This window comes from Podarcis muralis, chromosome 3, assembly GCF_964188315.1.
Source record: "Podarcis muralis chromosome 3, rPodMur119.hap1.1, whole genome shotgun sequence".
NCBI classification, from domain to species: domain Eukaryota; kingdom Metazoa; phylum Chordata; class Lepidosauria; order Squamata; family Lacertidae; genus Podarcis; species Podarcis muralis.
In genome coordinates this window covers 43,906,964-43,927,109 of record NC_135657.1, presented here as the reverse complement: position 1 = coordinate 43,927,109, position 20,146 = coordinate 43,906,964, and the positions used below count along the sequence as shown (strand labels likewise).

At 43.6% G+C, this 20,146-nt stretch overlaps 1 protein-coding gene and 1 long non-coding RNA gene across 2 annotated transcripts in view; one reads left to right on the top strand and one right to left on the bottom strand.

Annotated features, from left to right (window-relative positions):
* The window catches only part of WDR64 (WD repeat domain 64), a 71,111-nt gene that overhangs the window by 5,719 nt on the left and 45,246 nt on the right, over positions 1–20,146 (top strand). Inside the window, exons 3-9 of the mRNA XM_028724115.2 lie at positions 2,280–2,382; positions 3,581–3,684; positions 9,085–9,114; positions 10,923–11,033; positions 16,766–16,983; positions 17,389–17,523; positions 19,291–19,370. Of these exons, the coding sequence (XP_028579948.2) occupies positions 2,280–2,382; positions 3,581–3,684; positions 9,085–9,114; positions 10,923–11,033; positions 16,766–16,983; positions 17,389–17,523; positions 19,291–19,370 (781 nt within the window). The remainder of the gene's footprint in view (positions 1–2,279; positions 2,383–3,580; positions 3,685–9,084; positions 9,115–10,922; positions 11,034–16,765; positions 16,984–17,388; positions 17,524–19,290; positions 19,371–20,146) is intronic.
* Positions 3,671–9,426, bottom strand: LOC114594435 (uncharacterized). Its single transcript, XR_003705979.2, has 3 exons — positions 9,058–9,426; positions 7,714–7,866; positions 3,671–4,445 (listed from the first exon to the last, which is right to left on the bottom strand). It is a non-coding gene; the product is annotated as an uncharacterized LOC114594435 (long non-coding RNA).

The following is a 20,146-nucleotide window of genomic DNA, read 5'->3' as shown; positions in this document are numbered from 1 at the left end:
TCTTTAAAAAAATGTAGCATAAACACCGACAGCTGGGAATCACTGGCCTGCGAGCGCTCAGTTGGAGAATGAACTTTGAAGACGCTCAGCATATCCTTCTGGGTTCTATCTAATTGTTCAGTTAGCTAAAATTGCCCCTTGATTGCATAAAGATTTTTTTCTTTGTAATATTCTTCTTTGGCCAGCTTTTCATAAGCCCTTGCCTCTTGCCCTCCTGTGCCTCAATTATTGGTCCATTCATCACCAGGAAAATGGTCAACTTCCTGACACTTCATCCTGAACAATATGTGCTGTGTGGCAGTGGTGACCGGACAGTTGCCTTCTATGCCCTCAAGCCTTGTTTTGGAAAATAGAGTTTAAATTCAAGATTCCTCTAATTTTGAAAGTATGTATGCCTTATCTCTGCATAACCACTTGGGTTCCAATGTTTACACCTTTCTATCTTGCATTAACAGCATTTAGAAGTGATGCATTAGAGAATAAAGATGTCTGTAGTGTTAGCTGTGGAAAAACCCAGAATTGATCTTTCAGTCTATCACATTCTCTATTGGAGTGCAGCAGTTGTGAGGACACACACATACATAGAGATAAATATAACTGTGGCAAAATATAAATACCCTTCTGCCTCAAGTAACCTGGTCCTGAACTGTATAGAACTTGGCCTGGTAGCAGACTGAGCGCCATTGCAAATCCCACAAGCAAGGTGCTACATGCTGTTAATAGTTTGTCCCACAAGCAACCTAGATGTGACGTTCTGTATCAGCTGCAGCCTCCAAACCAACCCCAAGGGCGGCCGCACATAGAGCAGAGTGCAGTAATCCAGCTGTGGTTGAGCTATCTTGATCCAGGATTGGCTGTACAGTGGTACCTCGGGTTAAGTACTTAATTTGTTCCGGAGGTCCGTTCTTAACCTGAAACTGTTCTTAACCTGAAGCACCACTTTAGCTAATGGGGCCTCCTGCTGCCGCCGCGCTGCCGTAGCACGATTTCTGTTCTCATCCTGAAGCAAAGTTCTTAACCCGAGGTAATATTTCTGGGTTAGCAGAGTCTGTAACCTGAAGCGTATGTAACCTGAAGCGTATGTAACCCGAGGTACCACTGTAGTTGTCTTACCAACCAAAGGTGGCAAAAGGCACATCTAGCCGCATGTGCCTCCAGTGACAGAGCTGGCCCCCTCCTCCCCACCCAACTAGCATGAATCAGCCATGAAAGACAAGGATCCAAAGGTAACGTTATTGGGCACATACTCACAGGCACTCTGTCAATGTCATTAGGTTGCAAAACTTGAAACTGATTGCATAAAACATGGCTTGATGTAGCATTGGAATTTTTGTTTGAGAATGCATCAGTCATGGCATCTAGCTAGCTACAGAGATCGATGACTTCACCCTCAAAATGCCCAACAAGCAACTCTTGGATGGTTTCTAAGGTGTCCTGGGTGCCAACCACTGATATGGATGTCAACAGCAACAGACCACCATGATGATCTCTGCTGGCCATATTCTCGAGGAAGCAGTGAAATAGGCACAATTATGCGCTCTAGTCATCTTTGTAGTGGGACTTCTGCCACCTGTTTTCTAGCCATCATCTGACTACTTGTTGTTGTTTAGTTGTTTAGTCGTGTCCGACTCTTCGTAACCCCATGGACCAGAGCATGCCAGGCACTCCTGTCTTCCACTGCCTCCCGCAGTTTGGTCAAACTCATGCTGGTAGCTTCAAGAACACTGTCCAACCATCTTGTCCTCTGTCGTCCCCTTCTCCTTTTGCCCTCAATCTTTCCCAACATCAGGGTCTTTTCCAGGGAGTCTTCTCTTCTCATGAGGTGGCTAAAGTATTGGAGTCTCAGTTTCAGGATCTGTCCTTCCAGTGAGCACTCAGGGCTGATTTCCTTCAGAATGGAGAGGTTTGATCTTCTTGCAGTCCATGGGACTCTCAAGAGTCTCCTCCAGCACCATAATTCAAAAGCATCAATTCTTCGGCGATCAGCCTTCTTTATGGTCCAGCTCTCACTTCCATACATCACTAATGGGGAAACCATAGCTTTAACTATACGGACCTTTGTCGGCAAGGTGATGTCTTTGCTTTTTAAGATGCTGTCTAGCTTTGTCATTGCTTTTCTCCCAAGAAGCAGGTGTCTTTTAATTTCGTGACTGCTGTCACCATCCATCTGACTACTACTGATTTTTAAATATATGTAGAGTTTTAAATATATGCCATCATTTCTCCATGCAGTTTAGGTTCCTCTTATGTGGTGCTGCATTTTGTTTTGCTTGTTTTAGATCTTTGGATATTATATACTGGAGGGTGATGCGCTTGCTGCCCAGCTTGATGAAGAAAATATGGTTTTCCTGGTATCCAAAAAGCAGCGGATTTCAAAAGCAGGTAGGATCTTTTAATGTTCTCTCCCCTTATTGAGCTTCTGCATAATGTGTCATCAGATGTGGGCAGAACAATATATTGCCCCTCCTCCTCTCCCAGTAAGCAACATTAGCCCGCCCGCCGGGAAGTCAGAGTAGTGGCTCCACCCATTCAGTGAACAGCTTCTGGTTGCAAATCTATACACACTTGCTGGAGAGAAAGCTCCATGCGCTCAGAAATGTTTATGTCTGAATAGACCAACCCAGGATTGAACTGTGCCTGCTATTATAGGGTTCCTGTTAGACTCTTATGTAATTAAAGTAGATTTCCCAAACAGTTTGTTGATTTTCTTTTTTTAAAATCACAGCATTTCTGTTGTAACTCTTGAGTTGCATTTTTCTCCAGCCAAAAGACAACTAGCAAACCCCTGCATTGGCAACACCAAAGTCGCACCCAAGAAACTCCCTATATGATCATATTGTTAATATAGCAGAAGTTCAAAATCAGAGCATGATGCTTTTTTATATATATAAAAGTATGTTTTTATAAGTCTCCAAAGATGCCATGTTATATATTTTTAATGCATTCTATGGCTCTGCTGCAACCATCTGTTCATTTGTACTCACCTATGAACTGCCCTTGACATAAACTACTTGTAATTCTATTGTAAATGCACTCACTGGTCTTTAGCCATTACTTATTTTATTTTATTTTACAACATTTATATACCACTTACTCAACAGAAAGGCCCTAAGCAGGTCACGAAGAACAATAGTAATTATCTACTTAAAATAAAGCATTAAAAACAAGTTGACATAAAAGTTTATAATTATTATTTTTTAAATATCAGTTTAGTTCTCACTGAGTTGGTATACTTGCCTCTGGACTGCACCATTTCTTTACAAGTAGGGATGGGGGAGAAATTCTACGGTATTTGTTCACATTTAAAGGTGGATCTCCCTAATTTGCACTTTCCAAAACAATTACATACGATTTTGCAGTGTAGTTTTCCAGCCGACTAACATGTACGAAAATGCATATATTTGGTGAAAACTACAAATTTCTAAAATGAATTATATTAGGGGAAATTCCTCTGCAAAGACATGTCTGTTAGGCAAAATTCCATATAGATGTGTATTTCGCCTTGTTACTAATTGTGTGCATTACCTAATTCCTAGAAGTTTTGTTGTGCAGATTTTAGAATGTATTTTGTCTTTGGCAGGAGTCAAGAGACGTGATGTAATAAAGTGCATAGTGAAAGTACCACAGCTGGATTTTTTAGTAGTAGCATCACAAAAAGGGATGCTGTCCGTTTTCTCCAGCCAGGTAATTTTTGAAGTAAACTAGATTTGTTTTCTCTATGGTACAGAGCACTTTCTAATATGAACAGCTAATTACAATTGTAAATGCATCTGCCCTTTGGTTATATATGAGTGAGATAGTCAAGCAAACGTCTGCAATACAAGAGATATCTGGCTTCAGGTTCCTGAAATACGTAGGCATTTAATACAATTTTCATATTTTATTCAGGCCCAAATTCAAACAAAGTAAGAACAGGTCACTAGAAAGTGTTCTGTGGAAGCTTAATTGAAGTAAATGGCCATTGCACAAACTGAAAATGTGTTATTGCCCAGGCCACCTTAGTTTGGATGATGCATTAGTAGGAAAAGAAGCTCTTGGTATATTGTTTGCTTTCTCTTCCTTCTAAAACATAATGCACCCATCCTTTCCCACTCATTCAGACAAAGGCTTTCAGAAAAATGAGTAGCATACACAGACATTTAATACATATTGTTCAAAAAATTGTATGACTTAGAAACCAGTTCTCAGCATCCCAACACTCTATCGTGACAAAGATGAGAATTATGCAGGTAAAAATTCAGGATCATCCAGATAGGAGCAAGCTTGATGGTCAATGGCTGGGATCTCCAGGAGCAGGTTCAGTCTGACAAGTTAAGCCATTTCCACAGCAGGGTCCTCCATTTCCTTCCTTGTTGAGAATGGTAAAAGCCTGCAGCTGGGCATTTTGGAAAAGGCTTTGACAAGGGGCACCCAACTCCAGCTTCACATCTTTGTGGAGGGACCTGCTGGGATGACATAAGAAACTCTAATGGAATTTACAACAACGATGTAACCAGATTTTTTTTCAAAGTATGTGATGGAAACTGCTAAGAATGTAAAACATGGCAGTTCTACGTACCTGCTCCTTACCTGCTCCAGGTAAACCTAGAAGAAACATCTGTGTCAGAAATGGAGGGGCAATTCAGTGCTGGCAGTAGTGAGCTAGGTAGACCAATTATCCAACTTGGGAGAAGGCAGCTTCTGTCAGAGGCTGGTCCATTAGGGCAAATGGGGCACTGCCCCACCATCCTCATTCTGCCCTCAATCAGTCCCCACCTGCCTACCTTTTTGTTTATAACCTGTCCATGGGTGGCAATGCCCTACACCTTCTTCCTTTTGGGTCTCCGTTTTGCCCTTGCAGAGCGCAGAAGGGAGGAAAATGTGGGCAAAAGCAGGATTGGTTGGCTCCACATCTGCCCATCATGGGCTTAGGCACCACCCGCTGGTGGCCTCCCTGCCTTCCCAATGGGAACCAGCACTGGAAGCTTCCCATTTTCCTAAAACAGAATATTAGAGTACAGGAGTGTACCAACATGGGAATCAGTATGACCGCGCATGAATTGTGTGTGGAGGTCATGAGATTATGTACATATGTATGAGATTATGTATGGAGCCAAGTGAGGATTCCCAGGTAAGATCCTCCCTCTATTGTGTGGGCAGGTAGTCCCTCCCCTACCTGGCCTGGTCTCCTTGGCAACGCTTCCCCCAGGTGGGATTGGACAACTGACTGAGGTAGGTGGAGACCTCCAGGTATCCCACCTGAGGGAAGGCAAGGCCAAGCCTATGCTGTTGGAGCCGCTCCAGATCTAGGGGCTGCACGCGTCCACGCAAAGGGCGCCCCCCGTTTTAAGCGGGGAGCGGTCATTATGTACATATTGGTAAGCTGGTGAAAACCCATGTCTCAAATTTTATTAAAGATTTTCTTGTTTTACGGAAGTATGTGTAATGTCTCTCATATTTTTTCCATGTAACATTTTTACAAATCAGTTTCATTTGTTGAGACATTAGGAAGAAAAGGGGGGGGAGAGATGGGGGGGGTCGGGTGGTGATGTTTCTATTTTGCTTAATGTATGTAGGGTTTGGTGTCAGCGTTGTTCGTGCCGGTTCTCTGCTGTTCACTTGGTGGTGAGAGAGGTTGGGGTTGGCCTAGGGCGTGGTTGTTTGTTTGTGATTGGCTATGGTGATCTTTGTTTTCGTGTGTGAGTGGGGTGGGTGGGTGTTTTAGATCAGCCATATTGATTTGTATGCTGTTGGTGGATTATTGTCATTGTCTTGTTGGGCTGTGGTGCTAAAGGGGAGCCATACTGGGGTAAAGGCGTCGTCTTCTGTTTGTCCCCGTGTCAGTTTCAGTTTATTTGTTAATTTTTCTAGTAAGGCTGTTTCCCATACTATTTGGTACCACTGGTCCATGCTTACTCCTGACAGGTCTCTCCAGTGTCTGGTTATGGTGTTTCTGGCTGCTGAAAGTAGGTGGGTTATGAGTGCTTTGTGGTGTAAATGGGAATTGCTGTCTTGGAAGATGTTGTCTCAAAATAATCAATTCCATAAAACGTTGGCAGTTACCACTTGTATTTCATCCTTTTTTCTTTCTTTTTTTGTAACCCATTTAAGTGAGATGTTGGAAGAGGGGGAAGAAAAGCTATGCTAATAAATCTCCCAAGGATGCAACATCCTTTGTTTAAATGCAGCAGTAAACTACTCTGGCAGAAGGCACAAATATGAGGCTATGTGCTGTTTATTACCTTTATACTTCTGTAGCTCTTGTGCAAGTAGCCTATGAAATGTCGTGACTATGCAGTAATGCAGCAAAACACACCCAGGGTTTCAATTTAATTAGGACACAATACGCATCATAGGCATGTACAAGATAATAAAAGATCCTTGCAGGTGATTAAACACTAAAGCAAGGCTGAGACATTTGGGAACTACTGAAGGAATGTGGGAGAAAACCTATTCAGTATCCCTGTACATTATATGTCTTTCACAGTTCTACGAAGAACTGCTCTAAAAAATAATCCCCCTCAGAGAGCTCCCAGCTGCTACCTAAGATTTTCCACTGATGTCACATTGACATCAGTACTTCCATTTCATTTCCAAAGCTCAAAAAAATATTACCTTACTTTTTGAAAGCTCTGCATGGAAATTTTGAGTCACATTAATATAACAGTCCCTGCTGTTGTGAAAACGGGAATAGGGTATGAGTGTGCCTACATCTTTGGCAGGTTATTAAGGATATAATCACACATGAGAATAAACCACTTGACTGATAGCTCAGTTGGTTGGAGCGTGGTGCTGATAATGCCAAGGTTGCAGGTTCGATCTCCGTATGGGACAGGTGCATATTCAGGTTGGACTAGATGCTCCCCGGCGTCCCTTCTAACTCTGATTCTATGACTGTGAATGAGCATTCTGACAAATGGGAGGTTTCTCTTTGCAGTTTAAACCCAGTTGAAACAAGAGGCACTTGTGTGAAAAGTCCCTTAACATTATTTATTAAATTTGGATGCCGCTTTTCATCCAAAGACCACAGGACAGTTTACAACATAAAACTACAAAATGAAAATACAATACAGGGTGGCCCAAAAGTCGGTATACTGTACTGCTTTAGAATCCACTTTCTTTGTTTTTGACTCAAGCTCTCACCATTCACAATATCAGTAAAGAAAAATAATCCATTTATTTGTTTGTTTGTTTGTTTGTTTGTTTGTATTAGTATGCCTACTTTTGGGCTGCCCTGTATACATAACAACAACAACAAACCAACAACCCCCATCCCACAAACGCATTTAAAAAGCCATAGATTGTTTAATCAAGCAAATGCCTGGTTGTAGAGAGGCAGTCCTTGAGGTATCATGGCCCTGAGCTGTTTAAGGCTTTATAGGTAAAAAACAGCACTTTGAATTGGTCCTGGAAACTGACTGGCAGCCACTGCAATCAGGCCAAGTTTGGTGTTATATGCTCAACCCGTTTTGCCCCAGTGAGCAACCTGGCCCCTGAATTCTGCACCAGCTGAAGTTTCTGAACCATCTTCAGAGGCAGTCCCACATATAATGTGTTGCAGTGATCTAACACAGAGCTTACTAGAGCATAGGCAACAGGCGTTAGGTTATCCCTGTCCAAATAGGAGCGCAGCTGGACCACCAGCTGAAGCTGATGGAGGGCACTGTGTGCCACTAAGGCCACCTAAGCCTCAAGCAACAGCAGAGGATTCAGAAGTACCCTCAAGCTACATACCTGCTCCTTCAGAGGGAGTGTAACCTCATCAAGAGTAGGCAAACTCCCATCCAGCCTAGGGAACTACCCACTGACAGTCTTATCGGGATGGAACATCAGTTTGTTGGCTCTCATCCAGTCCATTACTGGGGTAAGACACCTCCACTGCCACACCTGCGGATGTAAAGAAGTTCCTTGATCAAAATGTTCCCAGCATCAATATGGACATAGCTGATCATTTGACACATTTGCTCATGACGACAAACATCTGGAATACAATGAAATAACAGTAAAAAAAAATTGTCTTTTTATTCTAGAAATTATCTCACCACGAACATTTACCCCCTAAAATAATTTGAGGAAATTGTTTTTTAATGAGATAAATAGTTTACCGTCCACTTTTTATGACTAAACAAATGATCTTCAAATTTCCTGTCTTCAGCGAGATTCAGAAAAATTCCCATATTAGAACTGCCTAAAATCTCTGTAGTACCTCTAAGAGCAATATTTTTTTCTTGCACAAAACAGAATAACATTCAAAATAACCGTTAATATGTCTCAACATTTCTCTTTTTCTGCTTAAATTGCATTTTGTAGGCAATCATCAATAAGTCCATTTTTTTAATAAAAAACAAAAAACCAAGCTCTTCCATTTTAAAAAATTATCTCAATGGTCTGATGTGTTTTCATGAGTAACAGTTCAGTTCAAAGCCTTTGGCATACTGCAAATATTTGAATATGCTTCAGAGATGTTTGTCACAAACAATACACAGGGAAAGCAAACCAATGTCTTTGATACTTTCAAGTACACCAGCCAATTTTATGATTAACAGCTTTGCTCTTGGGAAGTTTTTTTCCGAAACCAGTTACTGGAAAATTTGCAGCCATCTTCCACTGCAGATGCCTAAAAATGAGCATCTTACTGTAATTTAGATCCATGTTCAATTATTTTTAATATCCTGCCTGTATCAAATTGAAAGAATGGCAAGACAAAAATCAAGCTCATATATATATAAGCAGTGCTTTTGGTGACAATACTCACTGGTATAGAATCCTGCCACCTCTTTTAATGCTGCCCATGGCAACCACCTCATTTTTGGGTATGGGCACCTCATTTTTAACTCAAGGAAGCACTGCATATGAGACTGTGGCACTGTGAGTTTACTAAAACAATGTCTGCGTGTGCTCTGCGTGGTTTTGATTTTGTCGCAAACATGCTCTAGCCACACATGTATTCTGAGAGCAGAGCAGGGGAAACACTGACTGCATCTCACACTTCCTTACCTGGTTCTTGAAATGTTTACCTGGTTGCCACCAACCCGAGTTTAAATAATATTATTTTTCTTGCAACTGCATCTCACTTACTTCTATGATTTTTCCTTGATTTTCCAGATGAGGATCCTGACGAGCACAAGCATTCCCGTAAGTTGACTCTTTTTCTCAAAAATTCAATTACAAATTAGACATCAGTGAAGTGAAACAAGTACCTGTGCATGTTGGTGTTTGAAGCTCCCATATAATTTTGCATTGTGAAATACACTGGGTTTGATAGCTTCATTTTTTCCCATTTGAGTATGAAAATACTATCTATGGCATGATTATCTTACATATTTAGGTCAAAAGATGCATTAAAAAGCTGATGTAATTCATGAAATCAAACCTATTTTTTGAGTTGTAAATAGTGGCAATAAGATTATTTTTGTAGTTACTCATCCATCTTTAATTTACAAAAAAAAGTTGGGACAAAGCACTGACCACATTTCTTGAAAGCTTGATTGTATTCTGACAGCAACTTCCTGCAGTTTAGGAAAGTGTAGCTGCAATGTTACATATACTTCCTTGGGAGTAAGTCCACTGAACAATTCTGAGTAAACATGCAAGTGACTTGTTCAATGACTACCAAGTAGTTATTTATTAAAAATCATGGTACCAATGACAAAACAGAAACAGATCTGTGCATTTACACACATACAAACAAAGTTATCTCATTTTAAACAGTATGAGTTGTGCAGCTGTGTTTCTTTTATGTTACCAAAATGCTGAGAAACCAAACTTAACTGAAATGTACTCATAACTATACAGGTGATAGTTGCCATATTGTGTCAGGGCTATTCCCACTACTACAAAGGGAATCCACCTTCGCATCATTCATTCATTCACCGTATAGATTTTTCCCCATCGCTACAATGAAGAATGCACTGCACATTCCCTTTTGGAACACCTTTTTGCCATTTTGGTTCAGAAAACCCATCTAAACTACCACAAACTTTTGATGCTGTGCTGCTAATCCCGCTTGGAGTTAATAGGCGTCTGAAGACAGAGTGAGGTTCCTTCAGATTAGGTGCATCATTTATCTGGGGACTAACTGCTGCCAGGTTGTTTGAAGAGAGTTGAGCTTGCTAGTTAGAGATTATTGTATTTAATGTCCAACAGCTGCTGCTGGCACAACAGTGAGTAATAAATCAATTCATTAGGATAACTTCTCTTCCCTGCTCTTGATTATGGGGCAATATAATTTTCTCTTCTGACTGCATTCCCCAGGTGATCATATTACTTGAACTATGTTCTTATTATAAACATTTTTCCCATAGCAGGCCTGCCGGTTCCTTGCTGTACTCATTTGGACACAAATTATATAATTCTGCCATTGCAACTGATTCTCTTTTAACATGGTTAGATCTGGTTCATAATCATCACAGGCTGTAAACAGAACTTGAGGTTCTGCAATAATTTTGACAGCTATAGCCTCTTAAATTTAATTTAGAATCCATTAGCATTTCAGATTGCTCTATACAAATAGCAGAGCACAGGGCAATATATCTTTGTGTAGCACCCAACACACAATATGAAATTAATTTATAGCTGTGTTGAAGCGCAGAAATGTTAAATGGTTTCCATCATAATCGGATGCAAGCAACTACAAAATGTCTGAAACAGTCAACGTTTCAATTTCAGCTTGATTCTAGGGATATTGAAAAGCTAGGATGCGCATGTAATCGATTATGAAAGTTATATTATAAATTATTAAAATACTTCCACATCTTTATTCCACTGGAATAAAACTCAACTTTTACAACTGTAGTTGATACTTTGACTATAAATATTCCTTGAATTCTTCTTCTTTCTGTAAATCTTTCCTAAGGAGACTTTCAGACATCAATTAAAGATAAAGGTTATTTCTTTGCAAACTAGCAAAGAGGTTGATTCTGCCAACATTTCTCTTTAATCAGGACACCTCCTGGATCACAGGGTGTGATTACCTGAGTCAGCTCAAGCGTGTTGTTGCTGTGACGGAAAGAACCATCATCATCTGGGATTATAAAACACAGGGCACTGCCATGGTAAGACACTGAGTCATGCAAGTGTGTGTATGTGCATATGTGTTTCTGAGGTAGGGGGACAAAACAAAAATCCAAAGAATTTTTTTTTTGTATTGTGCTACAGTTTAACTGAACTATTCTACATTCTTGTTAGCATATCTCATACTGAAGCATTATAGCTAGTAAGCAGCTGTATAGAGACTGGAGGCTGGATTCAGTTCCTACATGCAGCAAATATCCTATCAGATCATGAAGGGATATAAGCCTGGGCAAGAGAGCTGTAGCTTCTCTGTCCAATTAGGACAAAAATAGACTTGACATGGGAAATCTGTGATTGGACAGTCTGGTAACTTTGGGGGGGTGTTATTGTTAAAAGTAGCAGCAGGGGACTAGATTGGGACTACAGCACTGGGGGGTGAGGATAATTCTTCCTTACCATTTCACTGTTTTAAATGGCCCAGCTTCTGTTGGTCACAGCTTCTGTTGGTCACAGACAGGTACCCAAAGCCTCTGCTCTACCACTGTGCTACAGCACTTCACTTCTCTCTTTCTCTCTCTCCCTCTCTCTCTCTCTCTCTCTCTCTCTCATACACACACACACACACACACACACATTCTTTTACAGTGGTACCTCGGGTTACATACACTTCAGGTTACATACGCTTCAGGTTATAGACTCCACTAACCCAGAAATAGTGCTTCAGTTTAAGAACTTTGCTTCAGGATGAGAACAGAAATTGTGCTCCGGCGGCACAGCGGCAGCAGGAGGCCCCATTAGCTAAAGTGGTGCTTCAGGTTAAGAACAGTTTCAGGTTAAGTACGGACCGCTGGAACGAATTAAGTACTTAACCCGAGGTACCACTGTATCTGGATAGTAGTAGTAATAATAATAATAATAATAATAATAATAATAACTTATTATTTATACCCCGCCCATCTGGCTGGGCTTCCCCAGCCACTCTGGGCGGCTTCCAAAAGAATATTAAAATACTACCATACATCAAACATTAAAAGCTTCCCGAAAAAGGGCTGCCTTCAGATGTCTTCTAAAAGCCTGGTAGTTGTTGTTCTCTTTGACATCTGGTGCGAGGGTGTTCCACAGGGAAGGCGCCACTACCGAGAAGGCCCTCTGCCTGGTTCCCTGTAACTTGGCTTCTCGCAGTGAGGGAACCTCCAGAAGGCCCTCGGTGCTGGACCTCAGTGTCCGGGTAGAACGATGGGGGTGGAGACGCTCCTTCAGATATACTGGACCAAGGCCGTTTAGGGCTTTAAAGGTCAGCACCAACACTTTGAATTGTGCTCGGAAACGTACTGGGAGCCAATGTAGGTCTTTCAAGACCGGTGTTATGTGGTCTCTGCGGCCACTCCCAGTCACCAGTCTAGCTGCCGCGTTCTGGATTAGTTGTAGTTTCCGGGTCACCTTCAAAGGTAGCCCCATGTAGAGCACATTGCAGTAATCCAAGCGGGAGATAACCAGAGCATGCACCACTCTGGCGAGGCAGTCCGCAGGCAGATAGGGTCTCAGCCTGCGTACCAGATGGAGCTGGTAAACAGCTGCCCTGGACACAGATTTGACCTGTGCCTCCATGGACAGCTGTGAGTCCAAAATGACTCCCAGGCTGCACACCTGGTCCTTCAGGGCACAGTTACCCCATTCAGGACCAGGGTGTGCTGGTCCCAGGGGGGATAAGGTACTATTACCGTAGCCCAAGATCAGTCCAGAGTCTCTAGCAGGGTAGACGATCACTGGAAGAGATGCGAGGTCCGAGACAGGGAGCCGGGCGGGGTAACAGGAACGCTGGTAAGGCAGAAGCAGGTCGCCAGGCGAGGAACAGGAACACTGGAGAGTCAGAAACAGGAAGCCGGGCGAGGAACAGGCACACCGGGAGTGCAGATCAAGGACTGGGTAAAGCAGATACTCCACAACGACGTTGCTCCCGCAACCTGGGACCGGGCTGCCTGACCTTTATCCTCTTCTAAGGCCGGGGGCAGTCCCGGCCCCCAGAAGCCCCGCCTCTCTTGGCCTTAAGGCGAGCACTCCTCCTGGGAGACACCAGTTCCCTTCGCCTCTCTGCCCTAAGCCTCTGCACCTCTGGGGCCAGAATGGTTTCACCTGGTGCCTGCTCTTGAGTTTCCTCAGCATCTAGGCCTTGCCCCAGTTCAGCCGGCCCTGGAGGCGGGGACTCCTGTGCCGGCTGGGATTCCTCCGGATCGCTCTCAGACTCGGAATCCCAGGCCATCACACCGGGAATCCTCCACACCTGCCCGCCTCCTGTCCCCCAAAAACAGTACTTCTGTCTTGTCAGGATTCAACCTCAATCTGTTAGCCGCCATCCAACCTCCAACCGACTCCAGGCACTCACACAGGACCTTCACCGCCTTCACTGGTTTTGATTTGAAAGAGAGGTAGAGCTGGGTATCATCCGCATACTGATGAACACCCAGCCCAAATCCCCTGATGATCTCTCCCAGCGGCTTCATGTAGATGTTGAAAAGCATGGGGGAGAGGACAGAACCCTGAGGCACCCCACAAGTGAGGGCCCAGGGGTCTGAACACTCATCCCCCCCCCCACCACTTTCTGAACACGGCCCAGGAGGAAGGAGCGGAACCACTGTATAACAGTGCCCCCAGCTCCCAGCCCCTCAAGACGGTCCAGAAGGATGTTATGGTCGATGGTATCAAACGCCGCTGAGAGATCCAGCAGAACTAGGAAACAGCTCTCACCTTTGTCCCTAGCCCGCCGGAGATCATCAACCAGTGCGACCAAGGCAGCTTCAGTCCCATGATGAGGCCTGAATCCCGACTGGAAGGGATCCAAATGGTCCGCTTCTTCCAGGCGTGCCTGGAGTTGTTCAGCAACCACTCGCTCAATCACCTTGCCCAAGAATGGAAGATTTGAGACTGGGCAATAGTTGGCTATCGTGGCCGCATCTAAAGATGGTTTTTTAAGAAGCGGGTCTGGGAAGGCTCCCTCACGGAGGGAAGCATTCACCACCCCACGAAGCCCATCGCCCAGTCCTTCCCGGCTAGCTTTTAAAAGCCTGGATGGGCAAGGATCAAGGAAACAAGTGGTTGGTTTCACTCGTCCAAGCAGCCTGTCCACATCCTTGGGGGGTAACAGATTGGAATTGATCCCACACAACTTGACTAGACAGGACTCTAGCACTTTCCCACCCCGGCCCTGCTCCCACGGTGGAGTCTACCTCTTCTCGAATCTGAGCGACTTTATCTGCAAAAAACTTTGCAAAGTCATTGCAGGAGATCATGTGGCCCATACTGGGCCCCGATGTCGCAGGTTGTTCCGCTAAATTGCGAACCACCTGAAAGAGTCTCCTGCTGCTGTTTTCCACATATGCAATAGAGGCGGTGAAGAAAGTCTTCTTCGCCGTCGCTATCGCCACTTGGTAGGCTCGACATTGAGCTCTAACCCGTCAGATTCAGAATGGGTCAGATTCAGAATGGGTTATCCGCCACCGGCGCTCTAGCCGTCTCAACGATTGTTTCATTGCCCTCAGATCCGTGGAAAACCACGGGGCTGTCCGGGCTCCATGCAATTGGAGAGGGCGCTTTGGAGCCAAACAGTCAATAGCCCTGGTTAACTCCACATTCCAGCGGGCCACCAGGGAATTAGCTGAAAGGCCATCAACATGGGATAAAACATCCCCTACCACTCTCTGGAAACCATTTGGATCCATTAAGTGGCGGGGGCGGACCATCTGAATCGGTCCCACCTCCCTGCAGAGGGGAAGGGTCGCGGAGAAGTCCAGTTGCACCAGGAAGTGATCTGACCATGGCACTTCTTTGGTTTCGCTTTAACTTAGTGTCAGATCACCAACATCCATAGAGGTAAACACCAGGTCTAAGGCATGCCCGTGGCTATGAGTTGGGCCAGACTTATTCAGGGACAGCCCCATGGAGGCCATGCTTTCCACAAAGTCCCGAGCGGCCCCTTGTAAGGTCGTGTCGGCATGGATGTTAAAATCCCCTAGGATAACCAAACTAGGTGTCTCCAGGAGGACATCCGCCACGACCTGAAGCAGCTCAGGCAGGGAATCATTGGTGCAGCGGGGAGGTCGGTACACCAATAGGAATCCTGTACTGCTCCTATTGCCCAACTTCCAGAACATGCACTCAGAGAACTGGGTCTTTCCAATAGGACGCCTGGTGCAAACTAATGACTTCCTAAAAATCACTGCAACCCCCCCTCCCCGCCCACAAGGCCTGGGTTGCTGTGCGTAAGAGAAACCTGGTGGACAAGCAGCGGCAAGGACGGGCCCATCTGCTTCATCCAACCAGGTCTCTGTCACACATGCCAGGTCAAATCCTCCATCCACAATCAGGTCGTGGATGGCAGTGGTTTTATTCATCATTGACCTGGCATTGCACAGCAACACTTTCAGGTCATGTGGGTTTCCCTTGTTGATTCCAGTATCCTTCCGGTCAGGACCAGACCTGGAGGCAGGGATAGTCCTCAGACAACGACTAAGCCTGCTTCCTCGGTAATGACATGGTCTGGTCTTAGCGTAACTCCTCCTCCTACCCATGATCACTGAGATCGGTTGTCCGAGTGCATCCCCCCCGCCCCCCGGGGAACCTGCCCCGGCCATTTTGTTTGCTGGGACCCACTCCCAGGCAGCCCTGACCCCTCCCCTTAAAATCAAATTAAAGCGTATACAAAAAACAAACTAACAGAACAATAAAACTATAAAAACAAAAAACAAAGTTACAAACACAACATAATTAAATTAAACAAATTCCCACACCCAACTAAACACCCACCCCACCCCACACACCCGAGGCCTCCCTGGAGCCCCATAAGTTGCGGAGGTGAGTATGGAGCCCGTCCCCAGGCCCAAGGTGGAGAATGGGCTTGCAGGGGGAGCGGTCCTCCCCACAAACTCACAGCAGAGCGGCAGCAGCCATAGTTACCATAGTTTCTCCCAAAGCATTCTGGAAATCATAGTTTGTTGATATTGCTGAGAATTCTCCTGACAGGTCCCTAGTGTCCCCCTTATAGAACTACAGTTCTCAGGTTTTTTAATGGGGGGGGGGTCAATATTAAACCTATTTCTCTATGGCATAGGTATAACTCGGGGCTACAAACTATTTGTACTGATCGTAAAGCAGACTTTTTTGTGAATGGCGTATTATCAAGTATATTTATTTCGAGGGACAAGGCAAGCACATCCTCTGTCCCCTTTATTATTTGTTTCCGCTATTGAGCCACTAGCTGCTGAGATAAAGGAGAATCAAGAGATTAAAGGGATACAGATAAATAAAACAGCAAAAAAAAAAAAAAAAGCTCTACGCAGATGATACCGTGTTAACTGTAGCAAAGCCTATGCAGTCTTCAACAGTACCAGAGAAACGAATGTGGAAGTGTGGCTGCATATAAACAAAATAAAGCAAAAACAGAAATGATAGGAGTAGATACTGGAAAGGAGGGGGGGGGGGACAAAGGGATAATTTTGATTTCCATTGGTCTACTAAACCAGTGCATAACTTATAGAATTAATGCAAGACCTTCAGGAATGCTGCAAAAATAACTATGAAGAGTTAATTAAGGAATGTCAGTTGCTTACTTAGGCATATTTGACAAGTTAGTATATATATCTCACAGGTTGCAGCCAGGACTTTCGAACTATCTTCTCACATAATTTTCTGAATAGCATCTTTAAGGCAAGAATACTTCTTGGTGGATTAATAGAATAAATGCCAAAACATCTAATTGACAATCTGCTTTATTTCATAGGACAATTGTTTTATCATCAAACCCGTGGAACATTGCATTATTTGTGTTTGTGCTGTTCAGCGACCAGCAGAACTACTAGTGAAGGATGACATCTTACTGGGGGATGATGGGGGATACGTAAATATGTATACCATGACCAGCGATGACTTCGGCCTAAAGCAATCTAAAGCTAAAAAGAAAGCACAAATTATGGTTATCGATTCTAGGAAATTCAAAAGGTAAGTCCAGATACTTTGACAATTCTTGAGACTGAAAGTTATTGTTTTTAAATAGAGCCCATGATGGGAAGTTTCCACACTTCTTGACACAAAGAGAACATAAATATTGTATAGAACAGGCATCCCCAAATTTGGTCCTCCATCATCCCTGACCACTTGTCCTGTTAGCTAGGGATGATGGGAGCTGTAGTCTCAAAACAGCTGGAGGGCTGAGTTTGGGGATACCTGGTATAGAACAATGGGCCAGGTTTTCCTTGACATCAGTAGGCTACGGTTAGAGCAAACCATGAAGAATCCCGTTTCAAATTATTTACTTGGTATAGAGATTATAATTTATATTCCATTTGAGCTCAGTTTCTTATATATGTAGATATTTGAATTAGTATTTTGTTTTATCACGCCCAGCATTAGACGCAAGCTACATGAGGACTGGGTTGTGAAAGTCAAATACTTTCCGGCCTTGAATTGTTTTGGATCCTGCTCTTTGGACAGTGTTCATTCTTTGGTTTTGGATGACCTGAGAAGACTTGAAGACAACACGTAAGTCCTTATAGTACTATATATTATTTTCATACAGATAGTCACACGTATGGGTTAAGTCAAATTGAAAACTTTAAAGGAATTGTGAGTTATATGAGCTGTGGGTTTTTTTTAATGAAATCAAAATTTGTTATCTAAAGCCTACCAAAGTGATCTTTCATACAACTATTTTGCAAATTAGGATGCACTGTTGGTCTGAAATATTGGTTTCTTTCTTGTACACCTTAGAAGTGACATGAAATTTCATTCAGGTAGGTAGCCGTGTTGGTCTGATGCAGTCGAAATAAATTTAAAAAATTTAAAAATGTCCAGTAGCACTTTAGAGACCAACTAAGTTTGTTCTGGGTATAACTTTTTGTGTGCATGCACACTTCACAAAAGTTTATACCCAGAACAAACTTAGTTGGTCTCCAAGGTGCTACTGGACAATTTTTTAATTTTTTAATGAAATGTCATGTTTACAATCTCAACAGTCATTTGAAGATTTTTGTCTTTTTATAATACTAAAGAAGATATAGTACATGCTATAAAGTATAAACAAATAGGTAATTCTCAGAAAAAAGCAAACATCAGCATTAACTATCACCCCCCCCCCAATATCATTCAAACACACAATGAATACCATAACATTATAAAGTTTATACACACACACACACAATGTAGAGTCAAATACAAAAAAGGGTTTGCTCCCACTACATAGGACTATAGGAAGTTGCCTAATACCAAGACAAGCCTGTCAGGAGTGCATGCAGGAGCCAGGCACTGTGACTGGTAGGGCTTTGCAGAACTGGGGCTTTCCTAAGTTTGTTCTGAAGAGGTAAGGCGCAGCTGCACAGGTGAAGCCGATTGGTAACTCACAGCACCTGGTGGCAAGAGCCGGGAAGGGATATAAGGTCAGCATTTCCCTTTGGCTTTTTGCCACAGTAACACGCTTCCTGCCTTGCTGCGTTTGGCTTCTTGACTCCTTGCTGCCTGACCCTCGGACCCTTGGCTTCTGGACTCCCAGCTCTCTGACCCTCAGACCCTTGGCTTCCTGACTCCTGGCTTCCTAGCTCCTATTGCTGCTCCCACCCCGCCGTCTTGCCCCCAGTCCCAACATCCTCAACCGGGACTTCGACTGCCCGTAAGCCGGACCGTGACAAAGCCATTGGTTGATCTAACGCAGTACTGTCTGCCCCAATTGGCCGTGGCTCTCCAGGGTTGCAGGCAGGCTTCTCTCCCAGCCGTACCTGGAGGTGCTGGGGATTGTACCACTGAGCTGTGGGCCTTCCAACTTATTATTATTATTGAATGAGGGAGAAATAAAGGAGCAAAAAAGGGCAGAGCTTCTGCCCCAGCGAAGCCACCAGAGCAGAATACTTATTTATATGGGGTTATAGAGATAAAACAAGGAGACAGAGTGAGAGCCATAAGAGAAAGAACTGTGAGAAAGGGTTAGGTGTGGAAGGATGTCTAAGCTTCCAGCCTTGGTGGCGAGCCCAGGGATAGCAGACGGAATTTACAATTTTTATTACTGAAGGGACTTTGTGATGGGGAGGGGTGGGTCCTTTCCTCCCTGAGGGGTTGAGGACTCACCAGGCAGAACCAGATCTGATCCTGGCTCCGAGGGCTCCTTGGTGATGTTTCGGGAACAAAAAACTGGACAATTATGTACTACTTTGGCTAATGTTACTCATTACTCCTTCCATTTTGGAAGAGAGAACAGGCTACCACCCTTGCATAAGACTTTATAGCCTTATTTAATCAAATGTTTTCTTGTCATTGCAGACCTGTTAGGGAGTTCTCAGTACCAAGGGGAGTTAACGCTTTCACATACTGTGGAAAAGCCAATATTGTTGTTACTGGGGGTAGGTAAAAATGCCTTCAGTCTACTAAATAAGTCTTGGTGATCGTTTCCAAAATTTCTCAGTTGCTAAATAATTGCAATGTTATTGCTGCTGCCTACAAAACATAAATTATTATTATTATTATTTCTATAATTCCCTCATCCAAAGATCAGAGTGTTCCACAACATAAAAACACAAAAATGCATACTATAACAACAAACAAAAACAATACCTCTCACAGGTTAAAAGGCCACAGATTGCTTAAGCAGCCAAAGGCCTGGGAGAAGAGGAATTTTTTTGCCTGGCTCCTAAAGACAGGCAACAAAGGCACTTGGTGAGCCTCCTTGGGGAGAGCATTCCACAAGTGCGGAGCCACCACAGAAAAGGCCTGTTCTCGCGTTGCCTGACCAATGCCTCATTTGGTATAAGGCTACTTCCTATCTCCCTGTGCTGCATCCTGACAACTATGTACTGGCTGCAATTTACATCAGTCTCTGGATGAAGGCAATCAAGGCAATCCTGCCATATTTTAATGTGAAGGAGAAGCAGACGGTAGACATAGTCTTCCTATATAGTATCATTTCAGACTGTTGGTGTTTCTCCTAGTTGTTTGCCATGTTTCATGCCTGGGATGACACAGGTTTGTTATAGAGAAAGTGAAATAACCATCCCAAATTGCAGATGGAACGCCTAGGGTTTGCTAGGTTAGTATTCAACATCACAATGAGCCTCCAGTTGTTCAGATCAGCAGTGTTGTTTGTTGAACAGTAGTGAGCATGTGGAATAATTGACAATAA